The sequence below is a fragment of the Alosa pseudoharengus genome, unplaced genomic scaffold, assembly GCF_046254945.1.
Source record: "Alosa pseudoharengus isolate Yale_2024_CS ecotype anadromous, Long Island Sound unplaced genomic scaffold, YU_APseudo_1.1 YU_APseudo_1.1_scf_18, whole genome shotgun sequence".
Taxonomy (NCBI): Eukaryota; Metazoa; Chordata; class Actinopteri; order Clupeiformes; family Clupeidae; genus Alosa; species Alosa pseudoharengus.
The window spans coordinates 31,958,845-31,977,724 of NW_027468650.1; the positions used below are offsets into that span (position 1 = coordinate 31,958,845).

At 46.4% G+C, this 18,880-nt stretch overlaps 1 protein-coding gene across 1 annotated transcript in view; it reads right to left on the bottom strand.

Moving 5' to 3' along the window:
• The window catches only part of pou6f2 (POU class 6 homeobox 2), a 90,360-nt gene that overhangs the window by 23,350 nt on the left and 48,130 nt on the right, over nt 1-18,880 (bottom strand). The window contains exon 4 of the mRNA XM_076291172.1: nt 14,168-14,517. Within this exon, the coding sequence (XP_076147287.1) occupies nt 14,168-14,517 (350 nt within the window). The remainder of the gene's footprint in view (nt 1-14,167; nt 14,518-18,880) is intronic.

The window sequence follows — 18,880 nt, forward strand, 5'->3', positions numbered from 1 at the left end:
GACATCATGAGACACTCAAGACTCTTTGCAGTGACCTGCAGAAATACTTCAAGTTTAATATCTAAAACATTAATAAGTCATAGCACCGAAAGCATACAAACGTAACAGACACACGTCTGTTATTCATTAGGCACCATAACGTTGAATAAGAAAGCAAACAGCGATGGGAGATGTGACAAGTAGCCTATCATTGTAAGACGACTCCCAGTAGATGCTCGGAAATGCCCTTTGGTGTTCAAGTCAGATGTCATGCAAAGCTTATGTAAGTATAATAGAGGCTTTGCATTTGAAAACCCACCCACCCCCCTCCACTCCAACCGCCAGCCCGCCACCCACGGAAAATGATAGTGAGCAGCCTCTTCACCGACTCCCTTGGTGGCAAAGTCTCTCCGAATGGCGTGGCTTTGTCAATGGAAGAGAGACGCTGGCGATGGAGAGGAGGCTTATCTCAAGCAAACATCTTCAAATAAATACGTGTATCTGAGCGAGGGAGCACTGGAGAGGGTTTGCTTGGAAATATCAACCTGGGATTGCATTAACAGATAATCCTCCCAACCCCCCCACCACCTACACACACACACACACACACACTCCACCGCCATCACTCTTACTATCGGGAGAGGAGTTTCGGCCGTCGCTGGGGAGGAAGAGGATTTGAATGCTTGAGGGGCGATATGATGGACTGATAGGGGGGAGATGAGGAGAAAAAAGGGAGGTGAGATGGTTAGAACGGGGGCACAGAAGTGTTGATTTTAAGGCCAGCTAGCATGCTAGGCACACGTAGCACTTCCCAGTTCTGAGTGGCGCAAAATGCATATTTTTTTGGATTGTGTTCTGTCAGGTTTATTGCTGATTTCTTCCGACTTTTATGTTTATACATGATGTCATGCGACGTGACGTGTGTCAGTGCATGTCCACAAGGGAGGGGGCAGAAGAGGGGTGTGTGTGTGGGGGGGGGGGGGAGGGGGGGTAGTGGACCACTTTTTTTCTGTTTCTAATCCCTCCAACAATATACATTATTCAATATCCCTGTCACAAAGCATCCAGCTAATATTGTATATGTGTTTCTGCTTGTGGCGTTCAAGAGAGCGGCGAATAGTAGCTGTTGTGTTTACTGCCATAGGGTCGGCTTTGGGGTCAGGGCCCTTTGTGGCGCCTACATTATACCAATTCATGCCCGCGAAATTCAGTATCTCCACAGTCGGGCCTCTCCCCACTCCGTAATATGGAAAGCAACAGGGGAGCGGGCACACATAAAGCGGGAAGGACCGATCGCAGTGTTTGACGTCGGAGGATCTAAACAGGTGATTTTACGCTACGCCGCTGCACTCTCAACCTCCAGGGGAGACAGGAAATGGCCATGCTGCCCCGCCATTTTGGGGCTGATTGTATGTGTTGCCGGAGCTAAACAGTCCTCCTCTCCCTCATTCCTGGTCTCAGAAAAGAGACAGCATGTAAACCATTCAGACGCCCGCCTCCTCTCCTCCTCCGCCCGCTGTGAATACGTGGATTCACAATGCACTTGAGTCAGGCATGAGATCGACTAGGAAGATGCCCGACAGAGATTTTAAAACATTTTCATAGAGATAGATAGACAGATAAGGGCAGAGAGAGAAAGAGAGACAGAGAGAGAGAGAGAAAGAGAGATCCTAGTGAGATTAAAAAAGTGCCATACAATATTTGAATTCACCTCAGATCTATCTCATCAAAGGGTGTGTTTTCTGAAGCACACATTTTCTTTTCTGCTTGTATAGACACCGTTGTAGGAGTTAACTGGAATAGAGAACGGATTTTCAAACAGAGCAGCTTAGCTCTGTTTATGATTTCCCTACATGGCATAAATCACATGACTGCATTGAAAGTCTTGTAAAGCTAAATACTTTGCACATTTTTGTGTCATTAAATATGGTTAAACAGTGCAGCTATGTTCAAATAGAGGAGTTTTGAATTTCTGTAAATGTTTTATCAAAGCTTGCGTCTGTATCAAAAGAAGCATGAAATATAAATCAGCATGCCTATAATCAGTATGCATTAACACCTCAACCAGCTACACTGTAGAAGAAAAAAATTGCTTTTTCAAAGTCAATCAGTGAATGATGTAGATTTATGATGTCAGTGACTGACATAATGCTCTCAACACAGATTTCTTATCATGTTTGGTGTAGCCTACTGAATAAAACTCCGGCAAGGTTATGCTTTTCTGAAACCTTTACCTGCCATCACCGTCTCCTTCACAACAAGCCAAGCTCCTGGAGGAAATTTCTAGAAGTTAAAGCCTTGCATTAATGCTGAATGCAGCAGAAAGGAGTCTGATATGAGGTTAGGGGCATTACAATTCATATTATTTGTGCCCATAAAGCTAAACTGTTAAAAGAAAGTTTTTCACCTTAGGCAAAGGAAGAAGGGGGTGAGTAAATTTGAAACTCTATTAAGTAGACCATGGCCTGTGGTAGCCATTTGACCATGGGGGTCACCCTGTGCAACAGTCCATGTAATCTCTTGAATGTGGTGGGAAAAAAATAAACTCTGTGTGTTACCACAAAGAGAAGCCTCTGGAAACTCAAGCGGAAATGGCCCCCAAAAAACTTGAAGGTCTTTGAAGTGAATTGCATTTCTTGCAAGAACCAACCAGGTTAAAGGGACACGTACAAGATATCTGCCCCCAAACACTAGCAATATTGCTGCTGATTTTTAAAAATACATCAAAAGGTCCAAATCGGTCACATGAATTACAGTTTGACACGAGCCACCTTTTGAGGACACATGCAGACCTCAATCATCAAATTTCACCCAATAATAGCAAATCCCTTTCTTCTTAGTAGTATAAAGACAAATCAACCTTGAGGTGCTTTTGGGTAAAGGTGACACTGCCTGTTTTATAAAGGAGGTTATGCTTATCACAAAACCAGCTCTGATCTTCACTCAGTTATTTAGAGCTGGCCTGCTATCTGGACGACCCCGTCTCTCTCAAGTTCACCCTTCCTGTCACGCTTAGAAAAATACCGTCCAAAACAGCAGCATTAAAACGCCGACATGACCTAGGCAGGACAGACCGCTCCATCTCGCCCATCTGGGCTGTTAAAAATAAGAGAGTGGGACTCAGAAGGCAAACCGTGTGTGTCAAGGCCCAGTTCTGCGTCACCTCTCTCCCACAGATCCCGTCGTCTCTGGGCCGACTTTGGCACAGATCAGGACCAGCTCCGGGGTCCAAAGCCAGTTGCTTCTTGAGGTCTTATATTATATATATTATCCTTCACCTTGCACCTCTGTTACTCTCCATCCCTGTGCTCCTCTCTGTCTGTCTGTCTCTCTATCTCTCTCTCCCTCTCTGTCTCTTTCTCTCCCTCCGTCCTCTTCCAAGTGAGCGTAATCAGCTGTGACACGAGCAGGCGTGCTGAGACTCGCCCCTGCGCCCCGCAGACTCCACTTCCACCTCCGCCTGCTGCCCGCCGCCGTCCCCGGGCTCCCCCCGTCGGCCGCCCCTAACCCACCACGCTCCCCTCGGCCCTGCCGTACAGCGAAATGCCATTAGGCCCCCCGAAAACACCTCTGGTCCACGCCTCAGGCCTGGAAGCCTGATGTGGGCCCCATGTTTGAGGGGGGCAGGGGAGTGGTGCTGGTGGCCTCTTTGCACCATTCAAGCTGCTTACGGAAGAGGGAATTCCTCAAGGAGAAAAACACAGAGAAATGAAGAGGGGGAGAAAAAACTCAGTTGCCCTGGGGAGGCAAAACAGGTAGAGGTGAAATATCCTCTGAAAAAAAACAAAGGTGAGATATAAAAAGAGAGAGAAAGAAAGAAAGAAACTGTAAATATTGCAACCAGAGATGATAAAACTTCTCAGGAAAACCCAGAGGAATCCAATGGACCACCTCAGGTCACTACTCCCACAATGTATCAGAGGGGGCAGGACAGAAGGGAGCTGGAGGGTGCGTCAGAAGCACTCGAGGAGCAGCAGAGCACGCTGAAGGGGTCCAGATCGCCGCATAAAAGGCTCTAACCTCCGGAGAGGTGGCCACGAGTGCCTGTATTTAACCAGGCAATGCAAATGAGGGATGGACTGAGCGGGAGAAAAACGACAAACCCAGCCATTAAGACGTGATTAAGTGCCGCTCAACAGCCGTCAATCTCCTTCCTCATTAGGTTCATTTCGAGTAAGAGCGGCTTCTGTCATTACATAAAATGTTCCCCTTTCCCATTTGTTGATAATTGTAAGACTCTGAAGTTCCTCAGGGAATTTCTGGTCAATTCCCAATCAATCACTCACTCTCTCTCTCGCTTCCCTTTTTCTCGGCTAAAGAGGAATAACGTCAGAATAGTAATTTTACACTCTGGATCAAATCGTTTTCATATGCTGAAAATGTGCAAATTTTACCAACATGTTCTGCCTTTTTTTTGGTGATAGATGATCAAGGTCCAGTGAAAAAAAAATGCTGACCAGTGTGACAGATTTGGTGCAGCTATTTCCGTAAGGCCGGTGAAGTTGACTAGTGTAGCAACGGTGACTTACACAGAGAAAGCTGTGCTGCTGTGAGTACGACACACACTGATGATGTACAGGACCTGGACTGACCCATTCTGTTGACACGCACCTGTACATTGTTGATGGAGAACTAGGACCCGAAGGGCACATTAGCCCAGCTGAAAGATTCAGAGCAGAATGATAGATGACTGGACTTTCACGAGCCTGATTAAAAATAATAAAAAAAAACAGGATACACATGACTTGATTTTAAAACGGAAGCAATAAAAAAAAAAACTGCGCGCATCTCAGGGCTCAGCGAGGAGAGGCAATTCTAATTTATCAGAGCGTGTTTCAATTCTGGCCAACATTTGAGGACACTGCCAATAATTTTGACTGCGCCAGATGCCTGACATACAAATACAGCATTTGAACAAGTTTTTAATATTGGCCTAATCAATGGGCAGTGTCAATCTTTTGTTGACCTCTATTGGATGGGGCCCCGGTCATCTTTGTCTGGGCTTCATAAACAGAATAATGGTAAATGATTACTCCTCGGCATGACGTCCGAAAAGCACAGCGCCTAACGAAGAATAATGGGGACGTTTTTTTGTTGGGGGGAGGAGGGTGGGGGTTTAAGGGGAGACAGAGGGGCAGCGCAGGGCTGTCAGGTGCCATTTGAAGAGTCCAGGCGCGGAGATTAATGGTGGGAGATACAGCGCGGCAGCCATGATGTGGCCACCGGCCGATCAATAAAACTCCAAGCCCCCTGCTCTCCTGTCACATCCGAGCTCGCAGGCCTGTGTGTGTGTGAACACACACACATACACACACACACACATATACATACATGTCCATGCACGCACACACACACACACACACACACACACACACACACACACACATACATGTCCATGCACGCACACACACACACACACACACACACACACACACACACACACACACACACACACACACATACACACACACACACATGCACACACATACATGTCCATGCACGCACACACACACGCACACACACACACACACACACACACACACACACACACACACACACACACACGCACACAGGTTGATCAACACTCATGCCATATCAACACTAAGTGGTGTGATAAATTGACAGAATTGGTAGACAGCATTGATCTAATTCTTCCTCGCTACACGAGGTAAGTGAACTTAAAATCACATTGCATGGCTATTTGTCATCATTTTTTCCTTACATTTTGATGCATAGATATGCTTGTTTGTTTCATACCCCATGAGGTATTTTGAGATTGGCCAAATGTAACGAGACTACTACACAAGGAGATGGATAGAAAGGTGTAATATTGACCTTCTGTCTGAAGCGCTCAGTGTTCTTTTTGCTGTTCATTTTGGACACCAAAGATTACAGCACTGTCTGATGAGTGCTTTTAAGTGAATATGTGAGGTGTGTGTGTTGGGAGGGAGACTGAGGAAGGTGATGCTTTGAGATAATGATCCCTATCAGCTGTGGTGAGTAGTCATGGAAGGAAGACTGTTTAATCAAAGACATTTGAAGCTAAAATTAAGTGATGCTTAAACTGCACATTTCTATCCACAATATTCATTATAAGACACTATAAGAAAGCCATGTGTTCTTCTATGTTCAAGTGACATTTTGAGGATATCATCTATTCACATACACCAAGCCACACCATTACTTGGCTAGTCCTCTAACCTTTCCCAAGTGTTCCTTTTGAAATAAGCCCTGCAGTTTCATGGCACAAAGGTAGCAGCTCAGACCCTTCCCTACTAGTCTAAGTGCATTCCTCTCCTCCCTCTCCCACTCCATGCTTTATAATTATTCATATGAAAAGCAGAGCTGTTTATGGGCCACCGTCTTATTTTCTGCTTCAGTCAACAGTGCACAGTTGTATTTTCACATAGCCGCCGCTGCTCGTTACATAAGGCAATTTTCTGGCTTCTTAAGAGCCCATCTCTGGGCCGCATTAATGAGACGCCTCCATGCCCACCCGTGCTGCCAGCAGGTGCCCGCTCTGCCCGCTAATACGCACGATTAGCCCCCCACTCCTCACCGACTCTCCACCTCATCAGGAATATGGGGCCCGCTGCCGCTGCTGTTAAGAAATTATTGCTGGGAGGGGGGTGGGGGGGGGGAAGGAGAAACTGTCCGCCCGCTGATGTGATTACAGTAACAGACTCAGAGTGTATGAGCTGGCAGAATATAATATGGTCCTGCTGACTCTCCTGTAGGCAAAGTAGCCACACTCTGCAGGCTTTTGTATTTGACTTCAACAATAACATGATACATATGTGGGTGGTGGCACACTGACTCTGAACCAATGGAGAGCGCTCTAGAGATAAATTGGGTCTCATACGGTCGGAAACCTTCCAACCCCCGAGAGCCCAGACCAGCAATGTGAGTCTTAGTGAGTGCGACTAATGGTAATATTCCTCAATTTGCTTCTCTCCGAGGGAGGCCTGTTTAGCAAACAAGTGCTCTTCCACAAAACACACACCCATCAAGCACCCCCCTCAACACACACACACATGCACACATCCATGCACACACGCTAGCACACACACACACACACACACACACTCGCAGTGCCTGACCCAGGCCTCCTGCAGTGTCAATTAAAAGAGTACCAGTGGCGCTGTGTGTGTGTGTGTGTGTGTGTGTGTGTGTGTGTGTGTGTGTGTGTGTGTGTGTGTGTGTGTGTGTGTGTGTATGTCTAAGCACAATCTCATCTCCCGTGCTCCTGAGCTCCAAGCTTAGCCGCCTGCCTGACAGGCCAACAACTAATTACAGACAGACAGAACAGGGCCCCTTTTTCAGGCCGAGCAATGGGCAATTTCACAGATCTCCGGCCGAGGCTGATTTAGTCTCCGCTGCTCGAGTAGACCCAGCCAGTTGCCACGCAGAGTTAGCAGAGTGGAGTGGCAATCTGCGCCTTCCCCACATATGGCTTTAATCAGATTTGTATTGTTTCTGAAACCATTGAGGGATTTCAAGCTCAAATTAAACATAGACACATACACACACACACACACACACACACATGCATGAATGTTCCACATTCATTTCAGGCAAAAAAAAGAGAAATCGATGAATAGAATCACTTCAAATATGTAATGGCAGACAGTGCAGCGCTTCTGGTCCTGACTACAGCTAAAAGCAGATGACAAGAATCAATTGGGATGATGATGGCGATTTTGCGGGTGGTTGACATGATCGAGGGTGGCCCAAATTAGAAGCCAGCGGAGAAGTGTGTCTGATGGGGGGCCTCAAAGGAGGTGGGGATGGGGTGGTGGTGGTGGGGGTGATGGGAGAGGAGATGATGGCATAAAAACAAGACACTGGAATCAGTGAAAGGAGAAGACGCTTTGTGTGTGTGTATGCATGTGTGCATGTGTGTGTGTGGGTGTGGGTGTGTGTCTGTGTCTGTAGTCAGGCCTCTGAAGGCCTCATCCTGGTTGCCAGACGGTGACCTTGGTGTAGATGGGGCTTCAGGAGGAGGCTCTAATGAGGCCTGATTGCAGTGAATGGCAGGGGATGGAGTGAGTGAGGGGAGGAGGAGGAGGTAGAGAAGAGATGTGAGGAGAGGAGAGGGGGAGAAGAGATGTGGGTGAAAGGAAGAGAGACTGAAGAAGAGGGAAGTAAAGGAGAAAAAGAGAGAGAAGGAAAGGTAATTGCAGCACTCATAGGTCTAAGAATGAGTCTAGTGTGTCTACACTAATGTAGGGGTACGAGAAAGAGAGAGTTAGAAAGAGAGAGAGAGGGAGAGAGAGTTAGAGAGAGAGGGAGAGAGAGAGGGGGGAGAGAGAGTAGAGTCTGTCTGTAAATTGATGGCTGGTGAATGGAAGGGGCTGTAGGGTGTAATTACCCATGGAGGGCTGTCTGTTTTGGGGGTCTGGTAGCCCCCTGACGTGGCTGCTTTGGCAGGGACAGAGGAGGGCACATCAGGCCTGAGCACGGCCTGGGGGTGGGGGCTGATGGGATGGGGGGGCAGGCAGCTGGATTGTGACGGACAGCTGGAGGTAGAACCTCCCTTTCTCTCTCTCTCTCTCTCTCTATCGCTCTTTCCATCTCTTCCATTTCTGTCAGCCCTTTGGAAACACGGTAGTAGACGCACTTTCAAGGTCAAGGGCTGTTAGAAGACAGGCAGGCTGTTTGGGTGCATGTGTGTGTGTGTGTTTGTGTGTGTGTGTGTGTGTGCGTGTGTGTGTCTGTTAAACAGTCAAGAGAACAGAGGTAGGACAGTGACAGGCCACTGAAGACTACAGGAGAGATCAGACCTCTCACACACACACACACACACACACACACACACACACACACACACACACACACACACACACACACACACACACACACACACAGAGTGGAACATACAACAGACAACAACACGTGGATCCTAAAAAGTGAAGACAGACAAAGGCCATGAGACCTGAGAGGAGAGTGATTCAAAAGAAACAGAGAATGTGGTTATAGTGACACATGACAAATATGAAAAGATTACAGTGAAACAAACAAAAAATTATAACGGTTGAGAGAACAGTAAAGGGGGGGAGGGGGGTAATAAATGCGATGGCTATTTGAAATAGCAAGAAAATTCAAATGAAAGTGGGGGAAAAATTACCGTACGACTAGTGTGGAAAATAGGTTTTTAAAGTTTATTCTCAATTTGCAGGGAATATAATTCAGTTGTGGAGCCCATAATGATAATTTTGTGTGTGTGTGTGTGTGTGTGTGTGTGTGTGTGTGTGTGTGTGTGTGTGTCTTTGTTTATGTGTGCATGTCTGTGTGTGTGACAGAGAGCATATCAATGTGTATGAATATACACACATATGTTAATTTAATGCTGTGTATTAAGTGTGTGCAGTGTGACCGTATGTGCATCTATGAATTTCAATGTCAATACATGTATGAGAGAGAGAGAGAGGGCGAGAGAGAAAAACAGAGTGTGTGTGTGTGTGTGTGTGTGTGTGCACACGTGTGTGTGTGTGTGTGTGTGTGCGTGTGTGTGTGTGTATGTGTGTGTGTGTGTGTGTGCGTGTGTGTGTATGTGTGTGTGTGAGGGGTGGATGTGGAGGGAGTCATAAGGCAGGGGAAGAGAGAATGGGAAAAGAGACTCAGCCGGCTGCCCTAAACCGCGCTGGGCCACGGATCAGTGTGCCGCGCCTCTCTCTCCCGGCCCCGGCCGATGTAAGCCACTGGACTGGCAAATTACACCAGGCCTACAGCTGTAGCCCGACATTATGATTAATTTGATCAGTAATTTCTCCTGTTTTTCATTTTAATCGGCGCGACCATTCTGCTGTGGCAGGTCTTTCAGATCTAATTAAGATCAATTCCGGTGTAACCGACTTGCCGCCGCACGTTTTTTCCCTCGCTGCCTCAGCCCTCTCCAACACACCCCACCCCCCCGCGCCCAACCCCCGCCCCCTACCCGGGCCCTCGTCAAATCCCTGGGCTCCCCAGGCGTGGAGAACACCCTGGGCTCAAATCAATCAAGTCCCCGGCAAATCCAGCCGGCTGCGGTAATCAGGCCATTAACACACTTAAGCAAATTTCATAATCTCCCCCGTCTGTTTGTCATCATGCTGGTGGGCTGGTGGCTATCGCTGGCAAGATGCCTTCCCTCCAGCCGCCCCCCCCCCCTCTCTCTTCATATCCTCTTTCACTCTCTCTCTCTCTCTCTCTCTCTCTCTCTCTCTTCATATTCCTTTTAATCTCTCTCTTCATATTCCTCTTTCACTTTCTCTCTCGCTTTCACTCTCTCGCTCTCTCTCTCTCTTTTGTACACGCACACATGCACTTATTTTTTCATTCTCACAATAGTGTAGGAAGCCTGAAGGATATTAATGGCCTTTTCTGACACTGTCACGTCTGCAATACATGTTGACATCGTCTCTGCTGTTACGCCATTCATCGGCGTTACTGTCAGTAGCCGCGGTCCTAATGCCAGACTCAGGGCCGCTTTTGCCAACCGCTACTGGGAGATTAATAAGGCCTACTGGTGACACTTCAAACAGTGCTGGACAGTGATCTCACAGCCCTGACAAAAGACAAAAAGCTATTTGGTATCAGTCCCGGAAAAAAAGGAAATTAATAATTCATAGCACATAAAAACAGAATGGGGGAGAGTATGCAACAGACAGGTGTAGTATGCGGCCCTCAGTACAAAAAAAAAAAAAATCTCCACTTCACTACAACTCCCAAGATGCCCTTAGGTGGGTTCCATTTTATAATTATGATGAGAGCAGAAGGCAGACGGGGCGCCAGCTCTTTATTTCTTGTGTGGTTATTTGCTGTGGGAGGCTGCCCTGCCACGCTGACAGGTGTCTGCTCTACAGTGCAGGGGCCTCTCCAAAGCCTCTGGGACTCCCAGCCACATAATGGGAGGTCTGGCTCGCCCATCTCTTTCAGAAACCACAGACAAGGGTCCACGCGTGAGAGGATGAGAGAGATGAGTGTGGGGGGATGAGTGTGTGTAATGTATGTGTGTGGGGAGGGGGTAGGTGTGTGTGTGAGAGAGAGTGAGAGAGAGAGAGAGAGAGAGAGAAAGAGAGAGAGTAGGAGGTGTAAGGTGCACAGACCCCTGCCTCACACGTGTCTCTAATTCCCACAGTATTTGCAACACATTGGCCCAACTGTCCCTCCAGGCGCATCGATGGCGCCACTTACAGTACACCAAGCACGGTGCAGCTTCTGTGGGCTTGAAAAGCCCACAGAAGGCCAATTACGGACACCCACCCCCACCCCCACAACCACTCCACCCACCCACCCCAGGAGAGGCTGTCACTGTCCCCACCTTCAGCAGGTCTTGCTCCTACGGCAAGCTGAGTTTGAGGTGCTGGGGAGATGGCTGGTGAGCCTTAACCCCCGTTAGGGTTATGATTCTGATGGAGTCCAATCACACATCATGGGAATGGTCCTTTTATTAAATGCCCACTGTGAGAGTGATCGCCAAGAGACTTGGACTTGTTAACCTGGGTGATGCCCCAACCCAACCCAACAAGATGGCTTTAATCATAAACTCTGATCAGATCAGACAATGACTTAAGGATGCCTGATTGTATCAAGCTAGACAAACTGTGGATGGCAGCTTTTGCTACTGGAGAGCATTCTCCTGACTCAATCTGTAGAGAATCCCTGTGTGTCCTGCTAGGTTCGAAAATATCTCCATTTGAGAATGTGGTTTTTACTGCATTATTGCTGATCTCAAACAAGGGAAAAACACATTACAGTGGGCAGTGCTTCGACTTGGCCAGCTTCACTCGCGGTCCGCGCGTGGGATCACGCGGTATCACGCGACTTTAATTTGTATTTTCCCAGTGAGACGCTGCAACAACCCAAACAACCGGTAGATCTCCTCCTGAAGTACTTGTTTTTAGCTTTTACTTTTGCTGATGGATCACATGAGAGTAACATTCATAGGCTGTTAACACTTTTGACTTTGACCTCTCATGCCTGTTTTAGTCCATCTCTTTCTGAGTGCCAGCACAGCCCCTGACCTGTTTCACAGAGTCACTGAGACAGAGAGAGGGAGAGAGAGAGAGAGAGAGAGAGAGAGAGATAAAGAGAGTGTGAGTGTGAGTGTAAGTGTATGTGTGTGAGAGAGAGAAATGACACCTCTTCAGCCACCTCAGAAACAATGTCGGCTCTTGTGGTGTCATTACAGGCTCACTATCATCTTCACAGGCATGTAGCTATACCCATGCAGCTGTACCCAAATGGTGCACACTTAAATAAATAGATTTGCTGATGGAGGAATTGTGTGAGGCTTGAATCCTGTCTTGTTCATTCCAAGCAGAGCCTTTTTGAGGTGACAGAGGTCTGCAGTGCTTACAAAAATAACCCAGGTGTAAAAAATTGGTGACAAATACTCCAATATCTTTAAGTCTTCAAGTCCACCTACAGATATCATCACATGAATCACACATTACACAAAAAAAAAACGAAACAAAAAAAGTAGAAACATTTGTCCACATGCCTTTCTGGCACCCACATTAAAAGCAGTGCTGCCTGGAAGCTGAGGGGCGGTTTGTTTCTGGAAGCTTCCACCAGACAGGCCGGCTCTAGGGGCCGTAATGTGTTGGTCGAGTCTAGCGGGGCCGTGACAGGTCTAGATCTGGGGACCACGGGGCGAAATAAATGGCCCCGACTCATTCCAGCCATAAAGGAGGACGCAGTGCAAACCAATAAGGGACCTGACGCTGATGAATGTGGCCGAGACCCAGGAGGCGACCCGGCCCCCCCCCCCCCCAGAGATGAAACCGGGGGGATATATGAAATAAGAGAGGGGTTATTAGTGGCCAGGCCTGACAGCTGGATGGACAGAGGCAGAGGGAGATGGATAGACAGACAAACCCAAAGAAAGAAGGAAAGAAAGAAAGGAAGAAGGAAAGCTTTATGTACAGGGGACAGATCTTCAGATGGGCCAGAAGAGTTCAGGTGTTTAGTTTAAAGGAATACAGGGAAATACATCATGCATCATCTAAAAAATCACTTTTACTGGTTAGCTTGTGTGCTTCCTTCATTCTGTAGAATATTTTTCCTTAGTATTGCAATTAGTGTAAATAGTTCATTTTACAAAAATGAAAACAGGAATTGGAATCAGAATGGCTGTTGTGAAGGGCATATGATTTACGATTAAAACTTGAATATTCCTACTAGATGCTTTGGTTTTTACTTATTTTGCACTAACACTGTGTTATGTGTGTTTTCAGTGTTCTTGTTGGTGCAGCACATGAACGTCCAGAAAATCTAATATGTGCTTTAACCAAAAGGCAATATTTGGAAGCTTGTGCCAAATTGGAGTTCATTGTTAACACCATCTATGGCTTTCCCTCGCTGGAAATGTTTAAGTGGGTAACTCGATATCTCTCACAGGGAATGACAACCACTTCATAATCCCCTGGGAAGATAAAACTTCGGGGTAATATGAACTCTACCCAAAGATCCTGTCAATACCTGATTATCATAAAGTAGATTCTAATCTATTTTCGCGCCGAACATCATAGCTCAAAATCTGATCAGTCAGATGTTCATTTTCAGTAATAGCGCAAGTCTATTGCTGTCGTAGGCAGCTGGATATAAAAGCCTGAACTATAAATTCTCAATTTTATGGCATTCTCAGGGACAACCCTCTGAACGGCAGCCTACTCCAGGAAAAATATTTGTAATATCCAAGATTTCCCCAGACAAATTCAATCACCCAATTGAATTACTGTCCCATTCTCTAGCGTTCAAGCCAGACCACGTCTCTACTACCCAGAATGCTCTTGACGCACTGTGAATAATGCAGGAGATTTAAGTGAAAGAACATTTTATTTCAAAGATTATCTTTTATTTGCTTTCAATTTACTTCCCTGACAGCAGACCACCCAGTCTCCATATATTGGCTCTGCTAAAAAGGCTGATAAATGTTGAGTAATGGCTGGATATGTTTAAGAGGGCCCTGGACTGAAACTACAGCACTTCCAAACTGCCAGAATGTTCTTTTACTAAATGAGCTTCCTGTGTCGTCTGACAGGAAGAGATATATGACCATTACTATTGGCACCTACCATGTGAGCGCTGGGGCATACAAAGCATGAGTGATTTATTGATTGATCGATGATAGACATGAATGAAAACCCCGATTCTCATGAAGGATACGAGTTTGTGAGATTAAGAGCTTAAGTTGTGGGCTCACCGGAAGTGGCATGGGAGGGGTCACTGGTGAGGGCAGGCTGCGTGCAGGCGACTGGTTCTGTTGCCTGTGGGGCGGGGACTGTGGGGCCTGTGCTGAGCCGAGATTGGAGGAGGCTGAGGAAGAGGAGGAGCCAGAGGAGGACTGCTGTTGGCTGGCAGGGCTCAGCGGGTGGTGGGGGGCCATGTGATTGGCTCCCGGCAGGTGGGACTGGCTGCAGAGCTGTGATTGCTGCTGCTGCTGCTGCTGTTGTTGCTGTTGATGGTGCTGTTGCTGCTGCTGCTGCTGGTGGTGCTGCTGCATCTGCTGAAGCTGCTGCAGGTGCTGGAGCTGTGAGTTCAGGGACGAGGTAGCTGAGAGAGACAAAAGGAGAAAGGGGCAAAGAGAGACAAGGACAGGTCAATATCATCTTATATCTTGTATGTATTTTATCAATCCATTCAAAAGACACATACTTTTGTAATTCAGCAATGTCAACTGGAACAAGCTGAGTTGGAACTGGAAGTTGCAACTCTGTGCAAGCTTTCAGAGTTACATTAAGATCTGAATAGCTTGTAGTGAGCGGGGGCGCATTTCCTGTGGCATTTTGAACTTCTCGCTTATACATTTCTTTTTTTGTGAGGGTCCTTGGATGTAGATTCCTGCCATTCATGATCCTCTTTCTGTATCATTTTCTTTTGCTCTCCCCTATCTTCATGCAACCTTCCCTCCATTTTCCAAGGCACTCCTGGTGCATAAGTCTCCGGATCCCCCACACAAGGTCCCTTGAGAGTGGGGCATTTGAGCATACTAGCATTGTGCCATAACAAGGGTCTATACAGCGACAGTGGGAGTGATAACCCTGAGATTAGGATCTCAAACTGTGATAGGATAATGAGTCGCTCCTTTCACCTTCCCTTCAAAGCAATGCCACAATAACAACAATACGGCAGCTTTGTCCACCAATCACATGAAAGGACCAATGGATGTCCCCTCCACCATCGTGCCAGAATGCTGGAAATGTGATGAATGTTAATGACTCGGTTAAGCATTTAAAACAATTCACTGCAACTCTTAGGAGTGGCCACAGACAGGAATGAAGACCACAACATTCCTGTTGATGCTGAAGCTTGCTCTTTTCAACTGTCCTCTAGTGAAGGTAGCTCTCAGCATCCGCATATACTGTACACAATGGCATCTGTACACTGTATGTCTGAGGCTACTGTTAGTGTGTTTTAATGGTGAATTTAAGTCATGCTCTTTGTACCCTGCCAATGAAAAGTGGATGTATTTTTTTCCCTGAGGTTAACCTTTAAACTACTTTTGAATGGTGCATTGAATAAGAAGTGAATCTGTGCAGCAAATCCGCCAAAAGCAGGTGCTTTGACATAGGGTGTCTCAGACTTGCACTCACAGACGCAGAAAGCACTCTGTTTGCCCGCTGATTATTTCTTATTCTTAGAAGTACAATATATATATATATATATATATATATATATATATAAACATCAGAAATGATTTACACTGAAGTTGATTCCTTACACTGATACAAAAATTCACATTTGACTTGACCTTTCTACCTCTGACACACAGAGGAAATGGTAGCACTAAGTGACAAGGCAGCTATAGAATGCCCCTGTGAATACACTCTCTCTGGCAACCTTCTCTCTCTCTCTCTCTTTATGGCCAAATGCACAAACACACCAGGTTGGATCAGGTGGACGTGCATGTGCCTTGTTCTGAACTTTCAAAACTTTACTTTGCTATCTGGTTTTTCATTTTTCTGAGTTAGCCCACAGTTTCAGATGGGTTTAAAGTTTAAGTTTTAAAAAAAAAGAAAAAATGCAGAATGCCATGCTTCAGATGACACAAACAATAGCTCATCTTCTGTGGAAATAGAATAGCACATAACATCTAACAATAATCAAAGAATAGTGTCTAATACCACTTCACAAAAATGCATTTAAAATCACTGTCATTATTATTTATATGGTCATTAATTTCTTATAGACGTCCTATCATGGGTAGATGTGGAGGTAGTAAAACTTTTGAGAAAAACTGAAACAGCGAAGAACAATAACTGATCAATACTTGTTTGAGTGGTAATATAGAATGTATTGATAATGCAAGACAGAAGTTGAGAGCATGGCGTGAACAAGTGGGTGTACATAATTAATTGATGCGCTTGAATAATTGAACTTTTCTGCCTACTGCCCTCCATTCTCGAACAGAATGAGAAGGAGAAATACATTGGTTCTGACATCTCTTTGATTACTGCGCTAACCATGGAATGAGAGCTGGACAGGCATTTGAACATTTGATCAGCTATGGCGGCTTGCCTCGGCTTGTAGAAGCACAGGAATCGTGGAGAGAAAAAAGGGGGGGGGGGTAGCGGAGGGATGGAGGAGGAGGAGGAAGAGAGAGACAAAAGAAAAGACGGCGTCTCGTGACCAGTAAACAGCACTCTTTTACATTTCTTCTACCTTCTGACACATTGACACCTCTCTCACACCCTGGCATGAATTATAAATATGGCGGGCGCACGGAAAAAGCCGAGAGTCCAATTCTCACTTGAAATGTTGGGGCAAGTTGTCTCGCAAGCTTTGACAGGGCCAGCATCTGTATCTCTGGCGAGTGCACCGCCAAAAGATGTCGAGTGGTTGCTATGAGAGTGTGTGCGTGGAGAGTAAGGAGCATTAGAAGAAAAAAAAAGAGGAGGGGTGAGAGCGAAAGAATAAAAAAGGAGAAATGAAATGAAAAAGAGAAGGATTTCTGTCAAAAAATTATCGAAACCAGAGGGAAGATCAAAGGCGATCGAAGAGTTCTCCTCCAGCGGCAGCCGGCAAAGTCCAGAGAAAAAATGCGAGAACAACAAAAGACTATGAAGAAAAGGGAAAACAAACAGAGCAGAGAGAGCGGAGGAGATAAATAGATAGAAAGAGAAAGGGAAAGAGAAAGAGAGAGAGAGAGGGCTAGAGATGAAACCCCATGTGGCCCTATTATATGGCTAGCTCCGCAGGTAAGTGCGCGCCTTAACCGCGGTGCTTTATAAATTCTGTCATCTTGTTAGGGCTGTCAGGATCGCTGACCTTCGCCTCCCCTCTAAATGTGCAAGCAGCTTCATCAGGCTCGTTCTGCTAGCCCACTGCAGACTCAGTGGGCTAATCTGAGCTATCGGCCACGGATAATTATCTCCTCTCCTCCCCTCTTCCTCTCTGTGCTCCTCTTCTCCTCTCTTCCCATAAACTAAACCCTGCCATTTTTTTCTCAAATGTCTTCTCTCCTTGTTCTACACAGTATATCAGCCGTGACTGTTCCCCTTGTCTCCTCTGCCTCCCTCGCTTTTCATAATGATGGACTGAAGGTGTGAAATCAGAGGAGGAGAGGAGAAAGAAGTCATGTGGGGTACGCATTCTATGGTTCAAAATATGGTACATTTTCTATCATTTCTAACTGGAACAAGCCACTTCCAGTTAATTATGCTAAGCTAGGCTAATGGTGTTAAACTTTGTTATTGCACACACAGAGAAAAGAATGGTATGTAACGTCTAATCTGGAGTAGGCTACATGGCAAATAAGCTTTTTTCCCAAAAAGTCAATGTGTTCCTTTAAGATACCAAAACCGTATATTTACCATGGCCAAAAAACGTAATGCATACCGAATCGTGTGCACACTATACTGTTGCATCCTTATAGATGTCCAGGCAAGACGGACAGGAATCAGTGTTTGTGGGACATGAAACTGTAACACAATACCAGTAAAAGATGTCCTGCATGGGGCTGTTCATGCTACACGTACCATACCCTCCTTATGTGACATGGCTAATCATGCTACACGTACACACCCTCCTTATGTGACATGGCTGTTCATGCTAAACGTACCATACCCTCCTTATGTGACATGGATCTGCATCAAACTAGTTCAAACTTTAATGATGTGCTAATAATAATGCTCAAGTGAAAGTTTGTGGGAAATACAGGTAAACAAGTCTCAACCTTCTCCGTCTGTGAGTGGCTTTATAACAAGTGACACATTCAGCTGAACCGCAGGGTCAGCCTGCCACCAACCCTGCCCTGTCTCTTGCGCCTCCACACTTACTTCGGCACAAAAGCAAACTACGGCGCTCTGTTTTGACACCGCGGCTGTCACCCTGGCGGAGAGCGCGTGCCACTCATTCCCCCCCGTGCCCACAGTGTCTCCACTCACCTGCCTTCCCTCTCGTCCACACAACGTGGCTTTATTAGCCGCTCCATGGCCGAGACGCTGGGATGGACATGCAGGAGAGGAGAGGAGAGGGGAGCTGGTTTTGTTTTGGCACAGGTCACGGCACCGAGCTGTTTAACAGAGGCTTGTCTGCCTGACCTCTGAGACCTGACAGATGCATGTATCTTCGTGTGTGTTTGTGTATTTGTATGTTCATGTGTGTGTGTGTGTGTGTGGGTGGGTGTGTGTGGTGGTTCCTGCTTCTCCTTCAACATCACAGAAAGCATCTATTGTGTGTGTGTGTGAGAGTGTATGTGTGTGTGAGAGAGAGAGAGAGAGAGAAAGAGCAAGAGGAGAATGGAAAGTGGTGGTGGCGCATGAAGTGTGAAGTGAGACTGATTGCCAGAGGTCGTGAGGCGAGGTCAACACCGTCTCGTTCGTCAGACGCGGGCTATTTTTGTTCCCTGTGGTGTTGAGGACTGTCTTTGGTGTGTGTGTGTGTGTGTGTGTGTGTGTGTGTGAGTGTGTGTGTG